Source organism: Typopeltis vanoorti, chromosome 23 (assembly GCF_054136105.1).
Source record: "Typopeltis vanoorti isolate ZY-2024b chromosome 23, IOZ_Tvanoo_1.0, whole genome shotgun sequence".
Taxonomy (NCBI): Eukaryota; Metazoa; Arthropoda; class Arachnida; order Uropygi; family Thelyphonidae; genus Typopeltis; species Typopeltis vanoorti.
The window spans coordinates 72,572,466-72,600,049 of NC_143571.1; the positions used below are offsets into that span (position 1 = coordinate 72,572,466).

Sequence of the window (27,584 nt, forward strand, 5' to 3'; positions counted from 1 at the left end):
TTTTCGGGCAGCTCTGCGTTTGCTGATGCTCCCTGGATTTTAAGATTATGCAAAGAAAACAGCGTTTTAAAGTTTTTGAATCAACACTTACTGGCACAAAATCCATCCATGCTGAGAGCTTTCTTCTGAAGAATCTTGATCAAGTTCTTTTAAATGTTTATAAACTTTGAGAGTTTTTTGTTTAATAAGATTTCTCTCCAAAGGAATTTTCTTTTGAGTGCAATCTTCTATCCAAATCATTAGAGATTTCTTCATTTTTTCCATTAGAATATCGCGTACACGAACAACTTTGCACTTGCAGTTGACCCAGCAACTTTCTCGGATTTTATGTTCATTTTTGTTTGATTGTTCGAATTGTTGATTCTCCATTTGTCAACCGATCCAAGATTTAAATTTTTTCTTCGAGAGAAATAAATTTTCTCTTCAATGTTGGTTTTTCCTTTCATTGCAATTTTAGTGGCCATTACTATAAAAATAAATTTTTACATAAAAAAAAGCATTACATATTAATTATGTATGCAATTCACCATAAAATAAAGTGCTTAGCTTGAGATTAACACACTTATGATTTTTAATGCGCTTTTCTGGCAGAAAATGTAGACAATTTTCAACAACAAACACTTTATACGATAAACAATTGATGTACATGTGTGCTAAAGGATATTTCTCCTAATATAAATTTTCTGCTTCTAACTACATGTGCAATATGAATAGACACAAATTTAACGAAGATCCAATTTGATTTTTAAGTCGCTTGGTGAAAAATATATGAAAAGATAAAGGGTTACTATAATTTGTACACCGTGATATACCAAAACCGCATTGTATCAGTACCATGTTATATCGAAATCGCGTTGTATAAGTACCACTTTATACGAGAGTTACCTGTAGTTGCTAGACCAACCAATCTTTCTTGGGTCATTGCTGTTCGCAAATAATTTTTAATCAGTTTAAGCTTGGAAAAACTTCTTTCCACACTTGCTAGGCTAACAGGAATTGTTAGCTTAGTGACAGCGCTTACTGCAATACAGCTGAACAAGTGCCTTTATTAAGCTGTGCCGCGAGGCACGCTGTCTCTATGCTACACCCTATCAGACGGTACTGCCTATCTGATAGCCATTCATCTATCTAACTCACTAGTCTATCATCCAATCTCACAATATATTTCATATATTTACTAATCTGCTTCAGTTTAGTAACAAATTGGGATGTGGCAGTCTATTAAAAGCCTTTGCAAAATTTAAGGGTCAAAGCTGTATAACTGAGAGGAGACCTCCACATAGCCTTTAAAGGAATGCGGAGAACCGACCAGGGCTTCTGACCTAATGTCCAATCCTCACCTTCTCGTGGTGCACCCTGTTGGGTATCTACTTTGATACTGAACGAACGAGGATTGGCTGGCAATTTGGGATTTAGCCGACCAAATTGTATTCTTATTGGTTAAACCAAAATAAAAAATAATGGTACAACATGACAAAATTTCATGCCGGCTGGGGCGTCGCCCGGTTAAACAAGGCCCCCGTTGTTTTCGCCAGGGAACCAGGGCGAACAGCGAACTGGAACAAATCTGAAAACAAACCCCAACTCAACATCACCAGAGTTAAAGATCGGTACTATCAACGTAAGAAGCCTGAATGGCAAAGAAATGGAGCTAGCTGAGGAATTAGATAAGTACCAGATCGACATAATAGGGGTGACTGAAACAAAAAAGACCAAAACTGGTGAGATCTTTCTGAGCAATAAATACAAAATGTTATATTCAGGCAATGACAATCAAGGAAAAGGAGTAGCCATAGTATTCAACACAAAATACGAGGCTAATCTTCTTGAATGGCAGTCAGTCTCAAGTAGAGTAATGTGGGCAAATATGAGAATGGGGAACTGGACAATGAGACTTATTTGTGCCTATGGTCCCACAGAAGGTTCTACTAAGGTAGAAGTGGAGGAATTTTTTGAGGCTTTAGAAAAAGCAACTGACACAATGAAAAAGGAAAAGTTGGTCCTTGTTGGGGATCTAAATAGTAGAGTAGGAAATGATTGTGAGACATACAAAAATATTTTGGGAAAATTTGGAGAAAAGAGCAAAGCTAATAATAATGGCAAATATCTGTTGGATTTCTGCTCAGGACATGGACTGGTTATTACTAACACCATGTTCCAACATAAAAATGTGCACAAATTCACATGGAGAGAAGAGGCAAGGAATAAGAAAAGTCTCATTGACTATGTTATTGTTGATAGTGATGTTTTCTCCCTGGTGCAGGACACCAGAGTGTACAGAGGATTTGAAATTGGAAGTGATCACTATTTAGTCCTGAGCAGGATAAAATTGAATTTCATATTGAAAAGAATAACATGTAAGAAAGTTTTAAAGCGAATAAAAGTTGAGCAGCTCTCAGATGTGAACTGTAGACTAAAATACAGAAATATTATTGAAAAGAAAATGAAAGAGTTTGAGAACAGGAATCAAACCTTGGAGATTCAGTGGCAAACTCTGAAGGAAACATTGATTGATTCTGCCAGAGAGACATGTGGTGAGGTTGTGTGCAAGGATAAAAAAATCAGAACTCCCTGGTGGACACAGGAAGTTAAAGAGGCAGTGAAGGAAAAGAAGAAAGCATATCAAAAGTTCCTAGCAAATAAGTCAGCTTTTACTCTTACAGAATACAGAGACAAATGTAAGAAAGCTAAACAGTGTGTAAAACTAGCTAAACAAAAGTCATGGGAGGACTTTGGCAAGAATATAGAAAATAAATATCAAGAAGGTGGCAAAATATTCTGGAGGTTGTTGAAGAAGCTTAGGAATGGAGGAAAGAGTGCTGTAAAAGGAATTAGAGATGATAAAGGTGAAATGAAAACAGGAGAAAAAGATATCCTTGAAGTATGGAGTAATTACTTTGAAAAACTGCTGAATGAAACAAGCAGTGATGACAGCACAATGGTAAAAAAACACTCAACAGGCATGCAGTCAGGAATATATATCCATACTTGAAGTAGAAAAAGCCATCAAAGGCTTGAAATGTGGAAAGGCAGCAGGAGTAGATGATATTCGACCAGAAATGCTGAAGTATGGTGGTATAAGAGTCTTACAGTGGCTGCACTGCATAGTTCAGAAAGCCTGGACAGAGGGACGAATTCCCGATGATTGGAGTAGAGCTCTCATAGTACCCATATATAAAAAGAGAAATAAAACTGAATGTGAGAATTACAGAGGTATTTCCCTACTGAGTGTTCCTGGCAAGATCTATGCAAGTATACTTGAGAAACGGTTGAGAAGAATTGTGGAAGAAAAACTTGGTGAAGAACAAGCTGGATTCAGGCCAAATAGAGGCTGTCAGGATCAGATCTTCACTTTACGACAAATAGTCGAGAAAGCATGGGAATATAACAAAGATCTGTATTTAAGTTTTGTCGATTTGGAAAAGGCATATGACAAGGTGCCAAGAGAGAAGCTATTCAATACGCTGCAGTTATATGGTGTCAATGGGGCATTATATCAAGCAATACTTAGTCTTTATTTGAGTTGTGAGTCAGCAGTTAGAATTGAAGGAAGTACAGGAAGATGGTTTAATGTTAAATCTGGTGTGAGACAAGGATGTACATTATCCCCTCTGTTATTCATTATCTATATGGATCACATTATGAAGGAATGTGGTATTAAACCTGATATCAAAATTGGATATGTTAATGTCAGCTCTTTGCTTTATGTGGATGATGTTATACTTCTAAATAAATCCGCTACAAGTCTGCAAGATTCTCTGACTAAATTGAATAGCTGTTGTAATAGATATGTATGAAGATCAGCAATAAAAAGACAAAGACAATGAAAATTGGCAGAATCATTAAAAATGTCAACTGTGTTGTGAATGGAGAACCTGTGGAACAAGTAAAACATTTCAGCTACTTAGGCACAATTTTTACTGAAGATGGTAAACTAAATATAGAAATAGACAACAGAATCAGCAAAGCTGGTATCGTGGGAAGTCAATTGAATAAATTCATATGGAATAAGAAAGAAATTAGTCGGAACACTAAATTAGCTGTATACAAGACTGTGTTCAAACCAATTTTAACTTATGGATCTGAGAGCTGGGTCAGAAGTAAAACACTTGACCAAAGACTAGAGACCGCAGATATGAGAGTCCTGAGAAAGATTAGAGGTGTGAACAGATGGCATCAATGGCAATATCATATTAAAAATGAGGATATTAGGAAAGAACTTGACATTGTCAGCATCCAGGAATGCTTTAGCAGAGCTAATCTCAGATGGTATGGTCACTTAAATAGAATGGGAGAGGAAAGATTAGCAAAACAAGTGTTCTCTGCCAGGTTTGCAGGAAAACGACCCAGAGGAAGACCAAGATATAGGTGGATTGATATGGTACAAAGTGCCTTAGACGATAGAAATATAAGATCTGATAATGTTGGAGTCTTGACAAGTAACAGACTGATTTGGAGGAAAATTGTAGATAGGAAGTTAGTAATGATGTAATTTTTTCATGTAGTACTGTCATATCCTGTACACCCCTTGAGGGTACATGGCAGGAATTTGATGATGATGATGCATCTTTAACCTTTAACCCCCTCCCCCTTTAACAAATCCATGCCAACAAACACAAAGAATACCATTATCCACGTTTGTACTCTTTATCTTGCCAACCTCTCCAATACCTCAACTTCAGATATACAGATCTTCCTGTAATTTGTTGCCTTAGCCTTATCACCACCTTTGAAGTGGAACACAATTTTGATTTCCTTCCTCTCCTTTGGGACTTGTGCTGTTGCAAGACTCTTGTCAAACAGGTAGGCCAAGGTTGATGCTAACTTTCTGGAACATTCCCTCAAGACACATGGTGATATGTCATGAAGTCCTATTGCTTTCTTAACTCCTCATATCTTTCTGATCGAGTCTTCATGTCTCAGCTCCACATGTTGCTGTAGATATAATAATAGTTTTATAGATTATTAATTATAAGAACCAAAGGCTTCAATTCGGCGACATGAATTTATTTAAGTTAAGGGATATTACATCCCATATTGTTTCATGCCGAATATAGAAATTATATAAAGTTCAGCGAGTCCAAGCATATGCAAATACCTGGATAGTGCAACAACTGACCCATTTGGTAGTGCAACACTGAGGCAACTCATAGTAAGGGTGGAGCAAGCTCCGATCACTATTCTTGGTATTTACCCATAATGTGAAACCCAGCTCCTAGGAGCTGTATTACTGTTCTACATTATGAGAGAAGGTCACTACCCAGACTGGTTTCAACCTTTAGTGAGGTCTCATCAGTGAGTAGGTAGACCTAGTAATACCAAGTTTGTAGGGAACAGAACTTACATACCCTACTATGAGAATCGTCAAGAAGGCATCCTAATAAATTATTAATTATAAGAGCCAAAGGCTTCGATTCGGCGACATGAACTTAAGTTGAGGGATATTACATTCCATATTGTTTCATAGCTGAATAAGAAACTCAGAGTTTCATGCCGAATATAGAAACTATATAAAGTTCGGCGAGTCCAAGCGTAAGCAGATACCTGGATAGTGCAACAACTGACCCGTTTGGCTCTTATAATTTATTAGGACACCTTCTTGGCAATTCTCATAGTAGGGTATGTAAGTTCTGTTCCCTACAAACTTGGTATTACTAGGTCTACCTACTCGCTGATGAGACCTCACTAAAGGTTGAAACCAGTCTGGGTAGTGACCTGCTCTCATAATGTAGAACAGTAATACAACTCCTAGGAGCTGGGTTTCACATTATGGGTAAATACCAAGAATAGTAATCGGAGCTTGCTCTACCCTTACTATGAGTTGCCTAAGTGTTGCATTACCAAATGGGTCAGTTGTTGCAATATCCAGGTATTTGCTTACGCTTGGACTTGCCGAACTTTATATAGTTTCTGTATTCGGCATGAAACTCTTTGAGTTTCTTATTCAGCTATGAAATAATATGGATTGTAATATCCCTTAACTTAAATAAGTTTTGTAGAGTTTCAGTTTGAGGCTTTTTTGAAATGCTGTCATTTTTCCATATTTTGTTTAATTTATTCTTTTTTTATTAATTTATTTATTCAACCATAGCAGAGAAGCTATTGGATTTTATTCATCATTGTGGTATATGAATGGTTACTGGTGCATTTCACACTGCCTATTCAGAGTTCATGTTGAAGCAAATGAACATTTTCTCTCACTTTAGATGGAAAGTTTTTGTCACTTACCTGTCCTTGTGATGCAAGTTTTGCTTAAGCATTCCATGTGTACAGGTATTTTTTCCATATATTGGGAAGTTTAGTATTGCATGCATCCAACATCTATTTGCTTTGTGTTTGTGAAAGAAATTATGTAAACTGTTGGTGTGAATGTTAACATCACATGCACCAAACATAAGAGTATTCCTCTGTGGGAGGTTTGCACTCCATTATTCCCCCCTTGTTGCTAACTTTTATGTGGAAGATTTTGAGCAACACTCTCTAGAATTCTTTACTTAAAACACTTTCTCAGCTACTTGAACAAATAACTTGAATGCATGCAATTTCCCATTGACATTGAAAATCAAAACTAACTATCTTTTCCTAGATGCACTTGCTGCACATCCCCCTCCTCCAGGCAGTCTATCCTTCACTGCTGCCACAAGCCCACCCATACCAGCCAGTGTGTGTGTGTGTGTGTGTGTGTGTGTGTGTGTGTGTGTGCTTGCTCTTACTATCACCCTTCACAAAAACTTGGAGTCATTAGCACTTTGAAAAGTAAAGCTATAACAAGTTGTTCAATGAGCAATCCTTATGTTCTCCCCAGGACCTTTTGAAATCAGTAAAACCAGCCGGGCGGTTTGCCTGGCTGGTTTTACTGACCGCCCAGCTAATTAATGATGTGAATTGACGTGGCTAAATAATGAGCAAGAATGGAAAAATAATTTAAGACATTTTTAAATTAATAGTGATGAGAAATCGAACCGGAGAGTCTCGATACTCGTGAGAGCTCAATTTCTTGCATTGCAAGCCAATCTCAAGAGCTTCGGATATTCAGTTTGATGCACACCTGTAAAAATGGTCATAATTTAAAATTCTGAATATTTTTATAAATTGTTTATGTTAGTACATTATTAGTTTTGGTTTCATAACATGCATTGTCAGCACTTGCGATATGAACATTTTTGATGTTATTTTGTCAAAATGAAGTGTGAAGCATATAAAAAAAAATTATGTATTTACCGGATTTAGATAGTTGTATTACTTTCAGAAATTTTATTGTGATTTTAAATTATTAAATGCCGTGTTTTGTAAAGACATTCTTGTAACGCTAACGGAGACGACATGTCAGCAATTATAAATAACTTCTTGCTTGTCACTTTCATGGAGTGCGCATGCTCGCCGAGGAGTTTGATGGGTGATTGACAGCTGACAAGGAGAGCGTTCAGTATTTTAAATTATTAAATGCCGTGTTTTGTAAAGACATTCTTGTAACGCTAACGGAGACGACATGTCAGCAATTATAAATAACTTCTTGCTTGTCACTTTCATGGAGTGCGCATGCTCGCCGAGGAGTTTGATGGGTGATTGACAGCTGACAAGGAGAGCGTTCAGTATTTTAAATTATTAAATGCCATGTTTTGTAAAGACATTCTTGTAACGCTAACGGAGACGACATGCCAGCAATTATAAATAACTTCTTGCTTGTCACTTTCATGGAGTGCGCATGCTTGCCGAGGAGTTTGATGGGTGATTGACAGCTGACAAGGAGAGCGTTCAGTATCAGTTTTGATTTTCAATGTTCGGTTTCAGAGAACAGAAGATAAATAAAAGATAGCTAATTATTATTATTATGTTACCTCCAGGGAGTCCAAAGACTCATCGAGGGAGAGTCTGCCAACAGCATCGAACTATTATCGCGCTCAAACTTGCTTAACTTTTTGTGAGCCATTAGTAGCAGAGGCTCGACCAACATTATGGAAGTTTAAGAACACAGGCCGGCAAAATTTTGTTCTTAGGAAATTAAGTTTTTATGTGACAGTCAGGGAGCATATTAATAAATGATTCCGAAAAAGGAATCATAGAATTGTGAGCCTTTAAAGTGGAGGAGTTAAGACAGTAAATAAAAAAAAATATTGACGTGCTATAGGAATGTTCGAGAAAACGCAGATTGAAAATTTCATCTGTTTTAAGGACACTGGATCTATCTGTTATTTCTACTGGAAAAGGAGATGGAATTTAGATCATGGCATAGGCAGGATGTTGACTTAACTGAAATAGAGCCAGCCAGCCTTTGAAGCCAGAAAACTATCCATCATGGAATTGAAAGACACTCCTGGCAGTCATTTTCAAAATTTCATCAGCATCTTTCAGGTGAATGGTCAGACCTTCACATTGATTATTCAGATTCTAATGTTATTACGTTTAAGACAACAATATATGATAAATATATAGACACAGTTATTAAACACCTAGAAACAAGATTTCCAGATATGCCAATCATTTCCTGCTTTTCAAGACTTTTCAATGCAGAAAGTCATGATCAACATGAGGCTTCTGAGATTCTGTTTGATTATTATTCTAGAAATGGCAGTCCTGCAGTTTTAAACTATGAAAGTACTAAACTAGAATGAACAGTTGCATCAAAAATGATTAACAGACAGTCATACAAAAATCTAGATCCAAGACAAATACTGCTGAAATTAGCAACAACATCTGAGCTCAAAGAGTCTTTTCCAAATTTAGCAAAACTAGCTGCTGTTGGACTGGCCATAGCTGTGAGCACAGCTGAATGTGCAAGGGATTTCTCTGCATTAAAAAGGATAAAAACCTGTATGAGGAATCACATCAGTCAGAACACTCTAAATAATCTGATGCTGATTTCACTGGAGAGACCAGACCCAACAGATTTTAATTACCAAAAAGCTGCTGACAACTGGGCTTTTAAGAAGAGAAGAATTAATGTATAGAATTTTAAGCTGTGAGCATTACTAGGTTTTTCATTACTTAATGAGAAAATAAGAAAAATCCTAGTCTTGTTTGTTATAATTACTATATAAAATATTATCCTTGTTTGAAGTAATTTCTAAAAAAAATATTTTAATTTGTTATGAAAAAGGGTTCTTTCTTAACTCATTTAAAATTTTTTTATGCCTGGCTAATGCTTCATTTCACCTGGCTGGTAAAAATTTCTGGGGAGAACACTGAAGCCCTTAAGCAAGAATTACAATTTATTAACAATAGTTTATAAACAAAAGCTATAGAAAAAATACAATCGATAAAATTCTTCATAAAAACTATGCCTAAAAATGCAAATAATATATATTATAGTAAAATCATTGCTATTCCACACATTAAAAGGTTATTAGATAATATTTGAGTTAAGGGATATTACATCCCTTATTGTTTCTTATCCAAATAAACTCAGAGTTTCATGCCAAATATAGAAACTATATAAAGTTTGGCAATTCCAAGCATAAGCAAATACCTGGATAGTGCAACACCTGACCCATTTGGTAGTGCAAACTGAGGCAACTCATAGCAAGGGTGGAGCAAGTTCCGATCACTATTCTTAGTATTTACCCATAATGTGAACTTAGCTCCTAGGAGCTGTATTACTGTTCTACATTATGAGAGGTCACTACCCAGGCTGGTTTCAACTTTTATTGAGGTCTGATCAGTGAGTAGGTAGACCTAGTTAATACCAAGTTTGTAGCGAACAGAACTTGCATCCCTTCTATGAGAATTGCCAAGAAGGTGTCCTAATAAATTACTAATTGTATGAAGCGCCGAAAGCTTCAATTCGGCAACATGAACTTATTTAAGTTAAGGGATATTGCTTTATCCCTTATTGTTTCTTAGCCGAATATAGAAACTATATAAAGTTACATTCCAAGCGCAAGCAAATACCTGGATAGTGCAGCACCTGACCCATTTGGTAGTGCAAACTGAGATAGTGCAAAATGTAGAACAGTAATACGGCTCCTAGGAGCTAAGTTCACATTATGAGTAAATACCAAGAATAGTGATCGGAGCTTGCTCCACTCTTACTATGAGTTGCCTCAGTTTGCACTACCAAATGGGTCAGGTGCTGGACTATCCAGGTATTTGCTTACACTTGGAATTGAACTTTATATATCGGCATGAAACTCTTTGAGTTTCTTATTCAGCTATGAAACAACATAGGATGTAATATCCCATAATTTAAATAAGTTCATGTTGCCGAATTGAAGCCTTTGCCTCTTCATATAATTAGTTATTAGATAAAATAAATAGAATGCTACACCATTACAACCTTAATACTACTTTTAAACCACCTATAAAATTAAATGTTTTCAGCTCCTTCAAGGATTCCCTACCCTGAGGTATATCAAATCCATTGCATCTGTAACTTATGTTGGTGAAACTGGGTGCACAATTCCAATCTTTAAAAACAACACAAATGACACATTTAGCAATTTTGGTAAATCAGGCCTTTTGAATCGTGCTCTTAACACTACACCAAATTGATTTGAAAGGTACCCATTCCCCAAACAAAAAACCTGGTATGAATTAATGAGAATTTAAGAAACCTGTGAAATTTTGATCAATCATCATCATCGTTATTAAATTCCTGATATTTACTGTCGAGGGGTGTACAGGATATGATAGTACTGCATGAAAAATTTACATTAATAACTTCCTATCTACAATTTTCCTCCAAATCAAGTTGTTACCTGTCAAGACTTGAACAGTATTAGATCTTATATTTCTATCTTCTAAGGCACTTTTTACAGTATCAATCCATCTATATATTGGTGTCCTGTACCAGTGGGGAAAACATAAACTATTACATAGTCAATGAGACTTTCTTATTCCTTGCCTCTTCTCTCCATGTGAATTTGTGCAACATTTTTATGTTGGAATATTGTGTTAGTAATACTCAGTCCATGTCCTGAGTAGAAATCCTACAGGTATTTGCCAATGTTATTAACTTTGCTCTTTTCTCCAAATTTTCCGAAAATATTTTTGTATGTCTGACAATCATTTCCTACTCTGCTATTTAGATCCTCAACAAGGACCAACTTTTCCTTTTTCATTGTGTCAGTTGCTTTCTCTAAAGCCTCAAAAAAATTCCACCACTTCTACCTTAGCAGAACCTGTGGGACCATAGACACAAATAAGTCTCATTGTCCAATTCCCCATTCTGATATTTGCACACATCACTCTACTTGATATTGCTTGCCATTCAAGAAGATTAGCTTGTATTTTGTGTTGAATACTATGGCTGCTCCTTCTTTTCCTTGATTGTCATTTCCTGAATATAACATTTTGTATTTATTGTTCAGAAAGATCTCACCAGTTTTTGTCTTTTTTTGTTTCAGTCAACCCCATTATGTCGATCTGGTACCTATCCAATTCCTCAGCTAGCTCCATTTCTTTGCCATTCAGACTTCTTATGCTGATAGGAATTTTGATCAACTATTCTAATCTAAACAATAATGATGGCATAAAAGTTCCCATGAATATGGATTGCATACATTCAGCCATATAACATCTCCTGGAAACCCTCGGGACTTTAAGCAATAATTTCAGCTTTTATTTTATGTATTGGCCATCATCAGTACTGTTAATGATCTAATTTATCTGTGAATAATCTCTAGCACAGAGGATTCCCTACCAAATTAGGATTCTAGTCTTTCGTCCATGTATTTCACTTAGTTTTGTGTTGCCTTTGATATGATACAGTATGCTTAGGAAGTACTATATAATACAAGTCTCATATTGTCTCGGTGAACTGAGATGAAATATTGGAAGAATTAAATATTAATTTTAATCCTTTCTCAGTGCTGTTTCACATCATTAAGCCTCTAACATGAGTTTCTCCCAGTACTCAAGCCTTTACACATGAAACTATTATAACTTTTGTTGATTTCTGTTAGTAATTTCTAACCAAAAAGCTGATTCTAGCTTTTTAAGTTTTTCCTCCTTCCATCAGAGGTCAGAGCTATGATATTAATAGTTGACCAAATTAGTGCGACTTTAGCATACTGTATATTGTAATGCAGCTTTTATTCATGTCGAAGTTTCTGGAACAAAAATCTACTTAGACACTGGAATGCAAATAAATAATTTACTAGCTAACATTAATTATTTACAGGTGATGTTTTGCTAGCTTTATCAGAGGCAATTTAATGTTACATACTCAGTGAAGACAAACTAAAATAATACTTGATAACATGAAGTCATGTGCATGTAGGATGGCAGTGATGCTCTTCGTGGTGATTCTGTTTAGAGTTAACCAAGTTCTGTAGAACTTGTGTGGCTTCCAGAAACAGTATCTGATTTAAACCAGGATTTGTAAGGTAGCCTTGCTTTCTTCCATTTTTTGAAGTGGTCTTTCTCTAACGTATGTTGAGATATTCTGCTTTTTGGCTCTCCTTTCTGGACATATTTTTTTGACCAGAGTAGTCTGTCTGAAGCAGCACAATTTCTGCAGAACCCAGTTAACTCTAACAGAATGGACAATTCTGTTAGTTACTTCAATACATTATTGAAGTTGATCATGTTGTTTATTGTGAAATTTTCGATAAGAAAATAATACCTTATGTAAAAAGAAATATGCTGAAAGATTTTTCATCAAGACCATGAACTAAAACACTACATCCAGAATTACTTTCATTTGAAGAATATAAAACTTTTAGAGTGGCTTAGTCAAAATCCCAACCTGAATCCTATAGAGCAGTTGTGAGAATAGCTAAATAGACATGTGAGACAACATAAATTCTTTAAGGACCAGTTCTTTGATGCTTTAAGAGAAGAATAGAAAAAAAAAAAAAAATTCTGCTCAACTGCACTGTTGATTGAACTCTTTGCCTAAATGCTGCATGACTTATCAGTGGCAGTGGTTATGCTACAAAATAGACATTCTAGAACATAGTTTATAAAGAATGTTTGTTTTGCTTAAATAATCAAGGAATAAGTTCAAGGATCATATAGTCAAAATTGCAAATACAACTCAGAGAATAATTGCAGCGCTAAAAAGAAACTTGGCATGTAAAAATAAAGAAGCCATTTTGCCTCTTTACAAGGCCTTGATGAGACCTCATTTGGACTATTGTCTGCAGGTCTGGTTTCAGTGATGATTCTGATACAGTGGAGAGAGTGTTAAAAATGATGTCAGGATTGTGGAATACTGATTTAAGACAGATTGTAAATTTGTAGACTGCAGACAGGAGAAAGATGGCTGATATGATTGAGACTTACAAACTTCTGAAAGGGTTATACAGAACTCCAGTAAATGGATTTGTTCATTTTATGTAGGGTCTGGAAAAGGACTAGACATCCATGGAAGTTGAGAATGAATGCTGTCAAGAAGGGGGGGGGGGGTTAAGGCTAGATTATTCTGTCATAGAGTAGTGCATGATTGGAATGGATTGCTGTTGGATGTTGTGTGTGCGAGTAGTGCGAATGAATTAAAGAACAGGTATGACAGCTGGTGCGAATAGTATGGTCTCCCTCGATGAGTTCCTGACTCCCCTGGAGGTCTCTTAATAATAATAAATGCTGTTATGGTGATTCATGTTTGTAAAAATGATTGGTTGCTTTCCAAAGACAGTAATGCATTAATACAAAAACACAAAAATGAAATTTGTCTACAATAAAAAAGAAAATATTTATTTTCATTGATGTGTGTAAAATTCTGAAGATATTACAATACTCACGGACAAAAATCTTGTCAAAATACTTTTGAGCCCTCTCTGTATTTAGCTTTTTATTTTATTATTATTATTTAACTTGTGTACTGCTATAACCTTTGTAATGGTGCAGTGTAATCTTTGCTGTGCTTCTGCCATTAAACTCAAAATCATAACATAACTACTCACAGTAAGGATTGTGGAGTTGGGTGATAGGGAGCATGTATTTTTTATATTTTATAGGAATTATACAAAGGTCAAAGATAACAGTGTTCTGTGGCAAGAGCATAGCTACCTTTGTTACATGTCCCCATCTTCTCACTTTGACCCATAAGATCACAACAAAGCTGTTCCTATCCTTTATATCCTTGCATACTTAAATATCTCTATGCCACTTTTAAAATGCATCTCCAACTAGCAACCATCCATTTTTCTGAAAGACATCTTTCTTTTTAACAAACTATTCCTATTGATCTTCACAAGTTTGTTGTAGTGAGATTTGATAATATTAATTAGCTGGTGATGTAATGACAATGGACATCTTTTCATTCCTCCTGTATAAATGTTAGCTTTATTTACAAGTAGATTTAGGAAATGGAAGAATGTTAACTTTGAATATGTATTACTTTGTGCAAATTTGATTAATTATCACTTTTATATTTTATAAAATTAGGTATTCCTGATATGCTATCAGAAGTGAAATTTTCCAAGATTACTGCAACCACAATAACATTTGAATTTGAAGGTCCTGAGTATGATGGTGGCATGCCACTTCGTGCATATGTTGTTCACTACTGGGAATCCACACAAACAGAAAATGAAGGTCAAACACATGAGTGGAGTACAGGTAAGCATTTGTGTATTTCTTGAATTGAGTGATGTGTATTAAAATTGATAGCTTGTATTTAAATGGTTGATAAACATAAAGAAATGAAAAGAAACTTAATCTAAACTGAGCTTATGTATGTGCTGTGGTCTTGGACACCATCGCAGAAAAGAACATTGACATTAGTATTGTTAAGTTCATCCAAGTATGTAATGATATTTGCAGTGTAAGTTTTAGTTGCAGCTGTGGGTAGGAAAGCATAGGTTATTTACATGTGACATCACAGGATGCTGTATGGTCACTCCTGTACCTCATAGGGTTTTACAAATGAAGCCTTTGGCTAGAAATGGTAGTGTTGCAGATGCCCTTTCCACACAGAATTAGTAGGACAATTGCAAACACCCTGGCTGGTTATCAAGTAGAGGAGCACACTGTTATCATTGGTAACAACAGTGAGGGAGGCTGTTCAGGGAGTTTATTACCATAACTCAATCTTAGAGGTTAGGGTTGAGTAAGTGATGCAGTTGTACTGTCTCCAATCTGGACTGCCTTCTCCATAAGACAAGCCCCAACTGTCTTGTAGACTGAGAAACTTAATGTCACCTTTGTTATGTTCATCAATACAGATTTTGGATTGTATGTATTTGCTCAAAATACAAGAACTAGAATGAACAAAGAGCCTAGTAAGTTGCACAAAAGCAGCTACTGTTTATCACTAAAGATGAGAATAAAACTAATTTTAGCATACTTGCTAATATATATTACACTAATTATTCCTTCCAAATAATGAAGGAATGTGGGTCCATGTATGGGTGGGGTACTTGATCAATAAATGTTGATATAATATTTATATCACAGCCTCTTCATATTGGCTACAGAGGAAACATACTGGTTTCATAACTTAGTTTCTTTGCCCATAATTCTAACTCAAACCTATCGTGAGCATGTTACAAGTTAATAGTGTTGTTCTTTTGAAATGCAAGATTCATTGTGGATATACTTTTCACAGATGTGTGTTTTTCAACAAACAGTGATATTGATATTTTTATCTGAGATTTTTAAAGCAGGGGGGGGGGATTTAGGATCAGTCGCCCTCTCATGGTTAATTAATCCAGCCATTTGACTTAATGATATCGAATGGCAAACAAGTCAGATAATTATGAGATCTACTATTTCTCTTATCCATTATTTTATTTGAATACTTTGAAAGGGAGAGGGATCATCAAAGACAGTTTGAAAAGTGTTTTGTAATGGCATTCATAATGTAGTGATACTAATCGCTTTTGTAATTCAAAACACAAAACAATCTCAGTGACAGGAGATTATCACATTTCATACTTTTTTTTTCGGGGGGGGGGGGGAATACTTAACCAAAATGGGAAGTAATTATTGTTTGTGTGGAAAATGAACCTATTCCCATTGTCTATGGAGTGAATATGATTATATTTAGATCATGAAAAAAATTCCTTTTATAAACAATGAAATCTTATGAAGAATTTCAAACATTAATAGATCTGTTCAATATTCTAATAAGTTATGTGAACAGTAAGTGCTTTGTGTGGCTCTGTGTTAATTGTTTGCCTTTGTGTATGTATAGGTTCTCCATATATACTAGAAAACTTGAAACCTCGCACTCTTTACAACTTTCGGTTTGCAGCCAAAAATGATGTGGGTATAGGAGAATGGAAGAATGAATCTCCTCAGCAGACACGTGATGAGTCAGTACCAGAAATGCCAAAAATTAGTTCCAGTGGTTTAGATGTAGATATTAGTAAATTTCCAAACAGTAAAGAAGTCGCATGGACAATACCTTCGGATAATGGAAAACCAATCCTCTATTTTAGTATTAGATATTTTCAGGTAATACTGAGTTTATTTAAGCTGATTAAATATAATAGTTGTCCAATATACAGTTGAATTCTCATATGTAAAGTTGCAGAAATGTCATTTTGAACTTATTTATGTACATAGCCACTCATTTGAAACTTGTTCAGTTTTTTTAATTTTTATCAGTTTTATCTGGTTGGAGATGTTTTTATTCTTAGTACTGCATATAAATTGTTACATAGAGAGAGAGAAGTGAAGCTGTTTGTAATCTTGCATCCTTTCTCATTGGGAGTGATCAATTTGCTTCTCCCAAATATATGCATAAACTTTTTTTTTTTTTGCTCTACTCCACATTCACTTACGCATTCATAATGATCAAAATATTGCTGAAGTACTTTAAGTTTAGATGGGTGGGTTTTTTTTTTTTTTTTTTGAAATTCATGATGTTAAATGTATACATTTATCATTTCTCACCATATAATAAAATTAGTTTAATCCTTTATCCAAGTGTGAGCAAACAAAGTTTGCGCCTGAAGTATCTTCAGGACTAGGGTAAAGTGATACAACACCAGGGCAACTCTTTGCAAAGGTGGAGAAAGCTACCAACACTCCTAACTCAGTATCTCCTATAATGCAAAACACATCTCCTTGCGTTAGGAGTGTTGGTAGCTTTCTCCACCTTTGCAAAGAGTTGCCCTGGTGTTGTATCACTTTACCCTAGTCCTGAAGATACTTCAGGCGCAAACTTTGTTTGCTCACACTTGGATAAAGGATTAAACTAATTTTATTATACTCTAACCAAGTGAAAAAATAAACTTTCAACATCTTTCTCTAAATCCAGAGTAATTTATTAAAAAAGGGTGGCACACCATTTGGCAACTCCTATAGGTAGAGATGACCTGCTAATGCTTCTGCCTGGTATTTCCACTAGGGCCTGGCTCCCACTGAAGAGACCTCAATAAAGGTCGAAACTAGTCTGGGTAGTGGCCCTTCCTTTAATGCATAACATTAGACATATCCGCAAGGAGATGTGTTTTGCATTATTATAGGAGATACTGAGTTAGGAGTGTTGGTAGCTTTCTCCACCTTTGCAAAGAGTTGCCCTGGTGTTGTATCACTTTACCCTAGTCCTGAAGATACTTCAGGCGCAAACTTTGTTTGCTCACACTTGGATAAAGGATTAAACTAATTTTATTATACTCTAACCAAGTGAAAAAATAAACTTTCAACATTTCTCACCATGTTAGCTTTAGTGGCCCATCATGACCAAGTAACTTGTCTTCATGGAAATCTAATATTTTTAATGATACAATCAATAATACTATTGTACTATACAGATTTTTAAAATTTGTTTCCCTTTTTCAGGTAATCAGATTTTTTCTTGAGGCCTAAACCTAACATTAAGTTTTTAGCAATTTATTATCTAAGTTTATGGTTTGTATGTATGTTTATCTGTATTAAAATACAGATATTTCACGAGTTAAAAATGAATTAGTTAAGAAATTAGTCATGCAATACTATTTTGTTACAAAAACAACAAACATGTTTAACTATGTCATGAGCAAGATGTGTTTTGAGGTGTTATTTTTCACCCCCCCCCCCCTTTGGCTACTGAAGTAGCTTAGATGTGAAATAAATTTTTTTAATTTTATATTAATGGTTAGTTATAATTTGTATGAATTTTCAAAAGCTTGTAATGTTATTTGTATGTAGACATAATATTGTTTATATGAAATGTTCATGACAAGGGAAGCAAAAATTACTGCTGTGATTCATGTGAAAATTAAGTGAACTTACCTTGGTGCATAAAAGATTGAAATGAAGAATTGTTAAATTCTACTTACGTCATTTTGAAATCATAATTAAGTAACCTTTTCTATACTGTGAAGAAAGAACATCGTCCTTTCAAGCCCAATACTGGAAAGCGATCATGATGACACACAGCGGTGGACTTCAGCATAAGTTCCTAAGTTGCATTTCCAAGAATGTGCCGAAGTGCAAAGAGCATTATCAAACATTGCTAAGTGTTTGACAATTTGTGGAGTAGGAAAGGAACATAGCAGGAACAAAACTGCAGAGTTTGTCTTCAGTATATGAAGATGAGAGAAATTAGAAGAAAAGTTAGAAATGGAAAACTGGGAGGATATACCTATATAAAGAAAAGCTTATTGTAATTAATTTAGGATTAATTCAGTTAAAACTGAAAGGCACTTTGATGACTAATTCCTTCCTGTAGAATTGGGCCAAGTAAAGTTGGTTTATTTAGGATTCTCAGTAAGTTATTGCTAACAATTAATATGGTTTCAGTTACTACTTCAAAAACTTTCATATAGAAGGCAAAGTTGCTGTATCTTTCATGAAAGTTAATTTGTTCTAAAGTGATAGTTTTTAGTAGTTTATTCAAAGGAGTTTGCTTCTAGTTTCATGTAGAAAGTGAAGTTATAGAAGCATCTTGAATGAGGGCTAAATGTTTTTTTTTCAATGTTCTGTGATTTTTAAGATGCAAGAAGAGTTCACTTATGAGAGCAGTTTTGTGTTAGTCTTTCTCTTGTGTGAATTCAAGAAAGAATAAAAGTTGTGTTGGAGGCAAGAAAGTAAGGTTCTAGGAATTTTGTCCATATAGGACAGTGGTGTTCAACCTTTTTTACTATGCGAGCTACTTTTCTATAAAAGGTTATTCGGCGATCTACTCGGTTATATAGATCATGTTCCCCCAACCTAATATCTGATTACGCACAAATAAACAACTAAAAAAAAATACACGACTAAAAACTTTATTTGTGTATTTAAAAATTTATCACTTTTAATTATTTTAATACAACAAAAAAACAAACAAATATATTGGAATAAAATATTTATTTCTCTATTTTGGAAAACCAAAGTTAGAAAAAACAACAGATTGATTACAAACTCACAAGTTACAGGAAATGCTGGTTGAATTTGGCATTGTTTGGACTTGGCAATATTTTCATAGTCAAGTTGATAAGAAGTGGCCGATCGCAGACAGTCATCCAAATGATCATTTGTAATTTGGTATCTTAATTGATTTTTTTATGACGGGTCATATTTGAAAAGGCGAATTCTGACAAGTATGTCGATCCGAAACACGACAGAATTTTTCATGTAATATCAGTTAATATTGGGTATTTTTCATGTCAGGGAATCTTGCAAACTTGTAGCGGATTTATTTAGAAGTATAACATCATCCACATAAACCAAAGAGCTGAAATTAACATCTATAATTCTGATATCATGTTTAATACCACTTTCCTTCATAATGTGATCCATATAGATAATGAATAGCAGAGGAGATAATGTACATCCTTGTCTCACACCAGATTTAACATTAAACCATCTTCCTGTACATCCTTCAATTCTAATGGCTGACTTGCAACTCAAATAAAGACTAAGTATTGCTTGATATAATGCCCCATTGACACCATATAACTGTAACGTATTGAATAGCTTCTCTCTTGGCACCTTGTCATATGCCTTTTCCAGATCGACAAAACTTAAATACAGATCTTTGTTATATTCCCATGCTTTCTCGACTATTTGTCGTAAAGTGAAGATTTGATCCTGACAGCCTCTATTTGGCCTGAATCCAGCTTGTTCTTCACCAAGCTTTTCTTCCACAATTCTTCTCAACTGTTTCTCAAGTATACTTGCATAGATTTTGGCAGGAACACTCAGTAGGAAAATGTCTGTAATTCTCACATTCAGTTTTATTTCCCTTTTTATATGTGGGTACTATTAGAGCTCTACTCCAATCATCAGGAATTCGTCCTTCTGTCCAGGTTTTCTGAAGTATGCAGTGCAGCCACTGTAAGACTTTTATACCACCATACTTGAGCATTTCTGGTCGAATATCATCTACTCCTGCTGCCTTTCCACATTTCAAGCCTTTGATGGCTTTTTCTACTTCAAGTATGGATATGTATTCCTGACTGTATGCCTGTTGAGTGTTTTTTACTACTGTGCTATCACTGCTTGTTTCATTTAGCAATTTTTCGAAGTAATTACTCCATACTTCAAGGATATCTTTTTCTCCCGTTTTCATGTCACCTTTATCATCTCTAACTCCTTTTACAGCACTCTTTCTTCCATTTCTAAGCTTCTTCAACAACCTCCAGAATATCTTACCACCTTGATATTTATTTTCTATGTTCTTGCCAAAGTCCTCCCATGACTTTTGTTTAGCTAGTTTTACACAGTGTTTCGCTTTCTTACATTTGTCTCTGTATTCTCTAAGAGCAAAAAGTGACTTATTTGCGAGGAACTTTTGATATGCTTTCTTCTTTTCCTTCACTACCTCTTTCTATCCTAGCAGGCATCATCATCACATGCCTCTCTGGCTGATTCAATCAGGGTTTTCTTCAAGGCTTGCCAGTGAATCTCCAAGGTTTGGTGCCTGTTCTCAAACTCTTTTATTTTTTCTTCAATAATCTTTGTGTAGTTTAGTCTATAGTTCACATCTGACAGCTGCTCAACTTTTATACGCTTTAAAACTTTCTTACATGTTATTCTTTTCAATATGAAATTCAATTTTATCCTGCTCAAGACTAAATAGTGATCACTTCCAATTTCAAATCCTCTGTACACTCTGGTGTCCTGCACCAGTTAGAAAACCATTATCAACAATAACATAGTCAATGAGACTTTTCTTACTCCTTGCCTCTTCCCTCCATGTGAATTTGTTCACATTTTAATGTTGGAACATGGTGTTAGTAATAACCAGTCCATGTCTTGAGCAGAAATCCAACAGGTATTTCACATTATTATTAACTTTGCTCTTTTCTCCAAATTTTCCCAAAATATTTTTGTATGTCTGACAATCATTGCCTACTCTGCTATTTAGATCCCAAACTTTTCCTTTTTCATTGTGTCAGTTGCTTTTTCTATAGCATCAAAAAATTCCTCCACTTCTACCTTAGTAGAACCTTCTGTGGGACCATAGGCACAAATAAGTCTCATTGTCCAATTCTCCATTCTGAGAATTGGACAATGAGACTTGGAAAACAACCTTGGACCTTGTTTAACTGGGCGACGCCCCAGCCGCATGAAATTTTATCATGTTGTACCATCATTTCTTGATTTTGTTCAAAAAATTTTAATAAATATGGGAGATGTCTAAATTTGCAGTCGTTTATATTTTTCTTTAATAAAAGTAAGTATTGTTGGAAAGTTTTTATTCAACTTAACATGTCAATTAAATTTTTATCTCTACCTTGTAACTCTAAATTTGAATTGCATAATTTCGTACAGAAATCTACTAAAAATGATAAGTGTAATAACCATCTTTTATTTGCCCACATCACTCTATTTGAGACTGCCTTCCATTCAAGAAGAATAGCCTTGTATTTTGTGTTGAATACTATGGCATCTGCTTCTTTTCCTTGATTGTCATTTCCTGAGTATAACATTTTGTATTTATTGCTCAGAAAGATCTCACCAGTTTTTGTATTTTTTGTTTCAGTCACTCCTATTATGTCAATCTGGTACGTATTTAATTCTTCAGCTAGCTTCATTTCTTTGCCATTCAGGCTTCTTATGTTGATAGTAGCGATCTTTAACTCTGCGGATGTTGAGTTGGGGTGTGTTTTAGGATTTGTTCCAGTAGCTGACTTTTTGCTGTTCACCCTAGTTCCCTGCGAAAAACAACCTTGGACCTTGTTTAACTGGGCGACGCCCCAGCCGCATGAAATTTTATCATGTTGTACCATCATTTCTTGATTTTGTTCAAAAAATTTTAATAAATATGGGAGATGTCTAAATTTGCAGTCGTTTATATTTTTCTTTAATAAAAGTAAGTATTGTTGGAAAGTTTTTATTCAACTTAACATGTCAATTAAATTTTTATCTCTACCTTGTAACTCTAAATTTGAATTGCTTAATTTCATACAGAAATCTACTAAAAATGATAAGTGTAATAACCATCTTTTATTTGCCCACATCACCCTATTTGAGACTGCCTTCCATTCAAGAAGAATAGCCTTGTATTTTGTGTTGAATACTATGGCATCTGCTTCTTTTCCTTGATTGTCATTTCCTGAGTATAACATTTTGTATTTATTGCTCAGAAAGATCTCACCAGTTTTTGTATTTTTTGTTTCAGTCACTCCTATTATGTCAATCTGGTACGTATTTAATTCTTCAGCTAGCTTCATTTCTTTGCCATTCAGGCTTCTTATGTTGATAGTAGCGATCTTTAACTCTGCGGATGTTGAGTTGGGGTGTGTTTTAGGATTTGTTCCAGTAGCTGACTTTTTGCTGTTCACCCTGGTTCCCTGCGAAAAACAACCTTGGACCTTGTTTAACTGGGCGACGCCCCAGCCGCATGAAATTTTATCATGTTGTACCATCATTTCTTGATTTTGTTCAAAAAATTTTAATAAATATGGGAGATGTCTAAATTTGCAGTCGTTTATATTTTTCTTTAATAAAAGTAAGTATTGTTGGAAAGTTTTTATTCAACTTAACATGTCAATTAAATTTTTATCTCTACCTTGTAACTCTAAATTTGAATTGCTTAATTTCATACAGAAATCTACTAAAAATGATAAGTGTAATAACCATCTTTTATCACTCAATTGTGGATAAATTGTATCTCCTTTTTCATCAAGAAAATTTTTATATCATTAATTAATCTATGTAATCTTTCTAAAAATTGACTTCTGCTGAGCCAGCAAACATTATTGTACAACAGAAGTTCCCTATCATCATCTGCCTGTAATTTAAATAAATGGCGTTGCAGGGCTTTTCCTCGAACAGAATTTACAGTTTTAAATATAATATCCAAAACATCTTTTGTGTTTAATGTTTTACTACATAGTACTTGTTGGTGAATAATACAGTGGTACGTTAACAAATCTGGATTTTTGTCATCGTTTTTACATAATGAAATGAAACCTGATTTATTACCTATCATTGTAGGAGCACCATCAGTAGTGATAGGCAAAAGTTTAAAAAGCGGAAGTTTGTGTTGCTTCACAAATTCTTCAAATGCTGAAAAAATGTCTTCTCCTTCCCAGTAACGAAATAATTTTCAAAAGTTCTTCTTTACTTGAATAATATTGAAATACCATGCAAATAAATACCATTAACTGAGCAATATCCGTGAAGTCGTTTGATTGATCAAATTGTAATGAAAACACAACACACTGGTGAATATCTGCCATTAACCTGGTCTGGAAACTTTTCTCTGGCAATTGGAACTCTTCCTTTCAGCAATTTGAAACCTTGTCTGCGACCTAGAAGTAGTTTCTCTCTAGCGACGTTTCAAACCAAGAAGCTCCTTTCTGGAAGCGGGAAACTCCTCTCTCAAGCAACGTGGATCCGGGCAATCTCTTTGACGGTGACTCTTGACCAGGCGGCCTCCTCTCTGACAGCAATTCTGGAACCGGGACCCCTTCTGCTTGCTTCAGTCCCTTTTTATTAGGCCTCCTCTGAAACCTCGCATGAAGTTTGGCAATCCCCAAAGAATTGGTATGAGTCTTTCATCTTAAGTTTCAAGTTTGGCACGCCTTTTGTTCTCCTCCGCTTTCTTTTGATTGTAAGTTGCCGGCCATCAGCATGAGATGTTTATACTTAGAGCCTGCAAGCCTTTCTCATACATACAAATTTAAATAACAATCTTTCTAATGCTGCCATGTACAGCTTTGGCGACAAAAGCATTGCCTTTGTTTTTAACACTCTAACATATTCTTATTAAAGCAGTATATACAGTTAGCTTCAAAAGAGTTATTTACAAAAACATCTAATACAAACTAGATAAACAAAGTTTATTGTTTTACAATATTCACATGGGATTTAACCTAAGTAAAAAATCGATGTAATGTGCTTTGGAATATTTAAGCTGCAATCGAGTTTTTACACTTTACTTATAATCATATTTACTACTTAAACCTGTTAGAAACAACAGGTTTAGGAAGTGGCCCTTCTCATATTGCATTGTATCATACACATCCAAAAGGCTGCATGTATTATGGGATATTAAGGCAATTGATGTGAGGTCATTAGTCTCTATATGCAAGTAGGCTGGTCATGAAGTAACTTCACGTACAAACATTGTTCACTTACACTTGGATAAAGGATTAAACCAAGAATATAATTTCTGTGCATCTTTAAAAACAGCACGAAATGTTCTTGCTAACAATCAAATCACACAAGAACAAAATAATAGTCTATTCTTGTTGTGGGGATTCTGCTCTCTAAACATGTTCAGTCTCTGAGCTAGAATCAAAAGCATTGGTTCCTTTTGGTTTTTTTTAATCGCTTAATGATCAACACGAAGAATGAAACATTTCTTGTTTGATTACAGTCATCCCTCAACTTGCATCCGTTTGAGTTACGTCCATTCTAAGATATGTCTGTGATCCCATAAGGGAATAAATAACATGTTCGACTATACTTTCGAACAAGACGCATGCGAACGTAAAGTAGCAACAACCTTGCAGTGGCAATAGTGCATTCAGCGGCAACCTTCCTCGGCAGTCGGGATGTATCTTCGACAGTTCGTCTGATTTTGTGTTTGAGAAATAGGTAATTTGTGTATTTATTTTTAAATATTTTGTGCAACATGGCCCTGATATGCCCAATTAAAAAAAAAAAAAAAAAAAAAAACCTAGTGAAGAATCACAGGAAAAGAGGTGAGAATTGATCTTGAAATGAAGTTGCATGTTATAGAGTCAGTGTGATCACACATGACTTTGGATGGTCTCATTCTACAACGATGACTATTTTGAAAAATAAGGATAAGATTGTAGAGGCTGTGAAAGGATCTGCTTAGTTTAAATCGACTATAGTGATGAAGCAACGACAAGGTCCTATCAGTGATATGGAAAAGCTACTTCCATCGTGGATAGAGGACTTGAACCAAAAGCACATACCCCTTAGCACTATGACCATAACTGCTAAGGCATTAAACCTCTTCAACATGTTGAAGGGGTTTAATTAAAATGACAGTATACTTATTACAGTTAAGTCCCTAACCCTATAACTCTGATTTAATGTATTGACTTACGTCCTGTTGGATGGAAGGAAATTCGGGTGCAAGTTGAGGGATGACTGTACTTGATATTTGTCAATGTCATCCACATTAAATGGTTCTTTCAAATTTTAATCACGAAAGCTTAACTCATCCACTATTAAATTACTGAATTATTTGTCCATAAGGAATTTTGGTAATAACAAAACACAGACAATCAATATTCTTTCCTGGTATTTCGTCTTCCTTCTTAAGGGAATCTTTTACAGTACCCTTCTTTTTGCTTATTCTGTTTTTATTCTTTTCAACATATATTTTACTTGTGTCCATGAATTGTAAGTGTGCCAGTGATGTCATGACATCTGAGTACTGTAAACAGTACAATGCAGTTTAATCATTGTGGGCACAGTATGTTTGGGAGTAGTAGCATCAAGATAGTTTTATTAGATCTGAAATAGGCAACCTCAGAATTTACCTGACGTCACCATTCCAGAATCTAACAATTTTCATAAAATCACACTTGCATACTTATCTTTTAGCAGTAAAATTGTGTTTTTTGTTTATAACGGCTTCATATATAATTTGTGAATTTTTAAACTTTATACCTGTCTAGCATAAATGTAAGTCGGGGAAAAGGGCAAAATAAGAGAGGAATTGTTAATGAAATAATGCAAGTGAAAGAATGTGAACTATTCAACGACATGGGCAAAGATCACCCTAAATACAGTAAGATCAGAGAAATACCTGTGGGCATTATCTTAGAAGGCACATGACGCATATGTTCCCCGAACCAAAAAGTCCTGTATGTAGATCTGTGAAGTCACCCAAACGGAGACCAATGGGTGAAATGATAGAAATTTCAAACACGAAAAGGTGGCGCTCTTGGAGAAGGTATATAACCCGAAACATGGAAGTAAATGACCCCCGTTTTTTCTTGTTCCTGAGTTTTCTCTCCGTGTGCTCCGAGAGTTCTTCGCGGTTCAGCTCTCATATTTGGGGGTTGACTTACGACAGAGTTCAGTATAGCACCGTAGTAGATTCTCGGCAAGATAAATCGCTGGCCGTAGTGAGAAGTTAAACTACATAAAAACCTAGGCAGAAGTATAGCGTCCAGCCCAAGCGAGTGTGTGTAACCCACGTGGCGTTAAAATCGAGACAACCAGATTCAAAACAAAGGACGAAGGATGGCAGGAAACCGAAGATAAGAATAGATAAGTACTCTCACTTATTCTAGCCCTTTTGAGATTATTCTCTAACATTTAAGAGAGCGAAATTTGTATTAGAAGAAAGAGTGAAAAGTTTATATCTGTAAAAATGACTGTTTTCTTGAGATGAACTTCAGGAACTTTCAACCAGATAGAGATTCTGTTATGTTTGTTCTGAGAGAGTTTGAAGAATGTGTTGAAGTGCTTTAATGTTAAAAATGAATTGTAATCTTAAATGTAATGTGTATTGAGTTATTGAAATGTTGAATTTTGCTAATACTGTGAACTTAATGTTAAAATGAGTTGTAATCTTAAGTGTAATGAGTATCGAGTTATTGAAATATTGAATTTTGCTGATACTTTGAATTTAATGAAAAAAATGAACTGTAATCTAAAATGTAATGTATATTGAGTTATTGAAATATTGAATTTTGCTAATACTCTGAACTTAGTGTTAAAATGAATTGTAATCATAAATGTAATATGTATTGAGTTATTGAGACTTTGAATTGCTGATACTTTGAGGTAGAATACTAAAATTAATTTAAGACTGAGAGTGAATGAAAGGTAGTGATTTGACTTTAGAATTTGATGATCAATTTTAACTTGTGTAGCATCACTAATTGAATTTAATAAATGTTTGATTCTTTAATTATATGTGTTTCTGATCATGTTGACTGACTCTGACCCTTCATAAAAATCGAACCTGAGTACGTGTGAGTGTGCGGGAATACCCCAATTGAAAGTAAGGGCACGACTGCAAACAAGAGTAAAATTATGCAGGAGAGCCCAAGTTTCTAGGAATTTAATTATATTGCTAGTAATACCTGATATTCTATAGTTAACCTAAAGGCAGTGTCTATCTCTAACTTTAAGGCTCAGGCTGGCGCAGTAAAAATAAATTTGCCTGAATAATCAGGATAATATATAGAATTCAGGGAACGGGAAATCTTCTGGTGGCCCTTAAAGGTTAAGAAGTAAGAAGCATAAAAGAAACGTGACGCAAGGTTAAACTTATTACAAAATGTGGATCGCATAACAATGATGCAATCTATTTAACATAGAGACATATGTAATAGAATTGA

At 35.0% G+C, this 27,584-nt stretch overlaps 1 protein-coding gene across 6 annotated transcripts in view; it reads left to right on the forward strand.

Moving 5' to 3' along the window:
• Fas2 (neural cell adhesion molecule fasciclin 2) overlaps nucleotides 1–27,584 on the forward strand; it is a 321,060-nt gene that overhangs the window by 230,299 nt on the left and 63,177 nt on the right. For all 6 annotated transcript variants that reach the window (XM_090412742.1, XM_090412741.1, XM_090412743.1 and 3 more), the window contains exons 11-12: nucleotides 14,329–14,502; nucleotides 16,079–16,341. In XM_090412742.1, coding sequence (XP_090268868.1) covers nucleotides 14,329–14,502; nucleotides 16,079–16,341 — 437 coding nt within the window. The remainder of the gene's footprint in view (nucleotides 1–14,328; nucleotides 14,503–16,078; nucleotides 16,342–27,584) is intronic.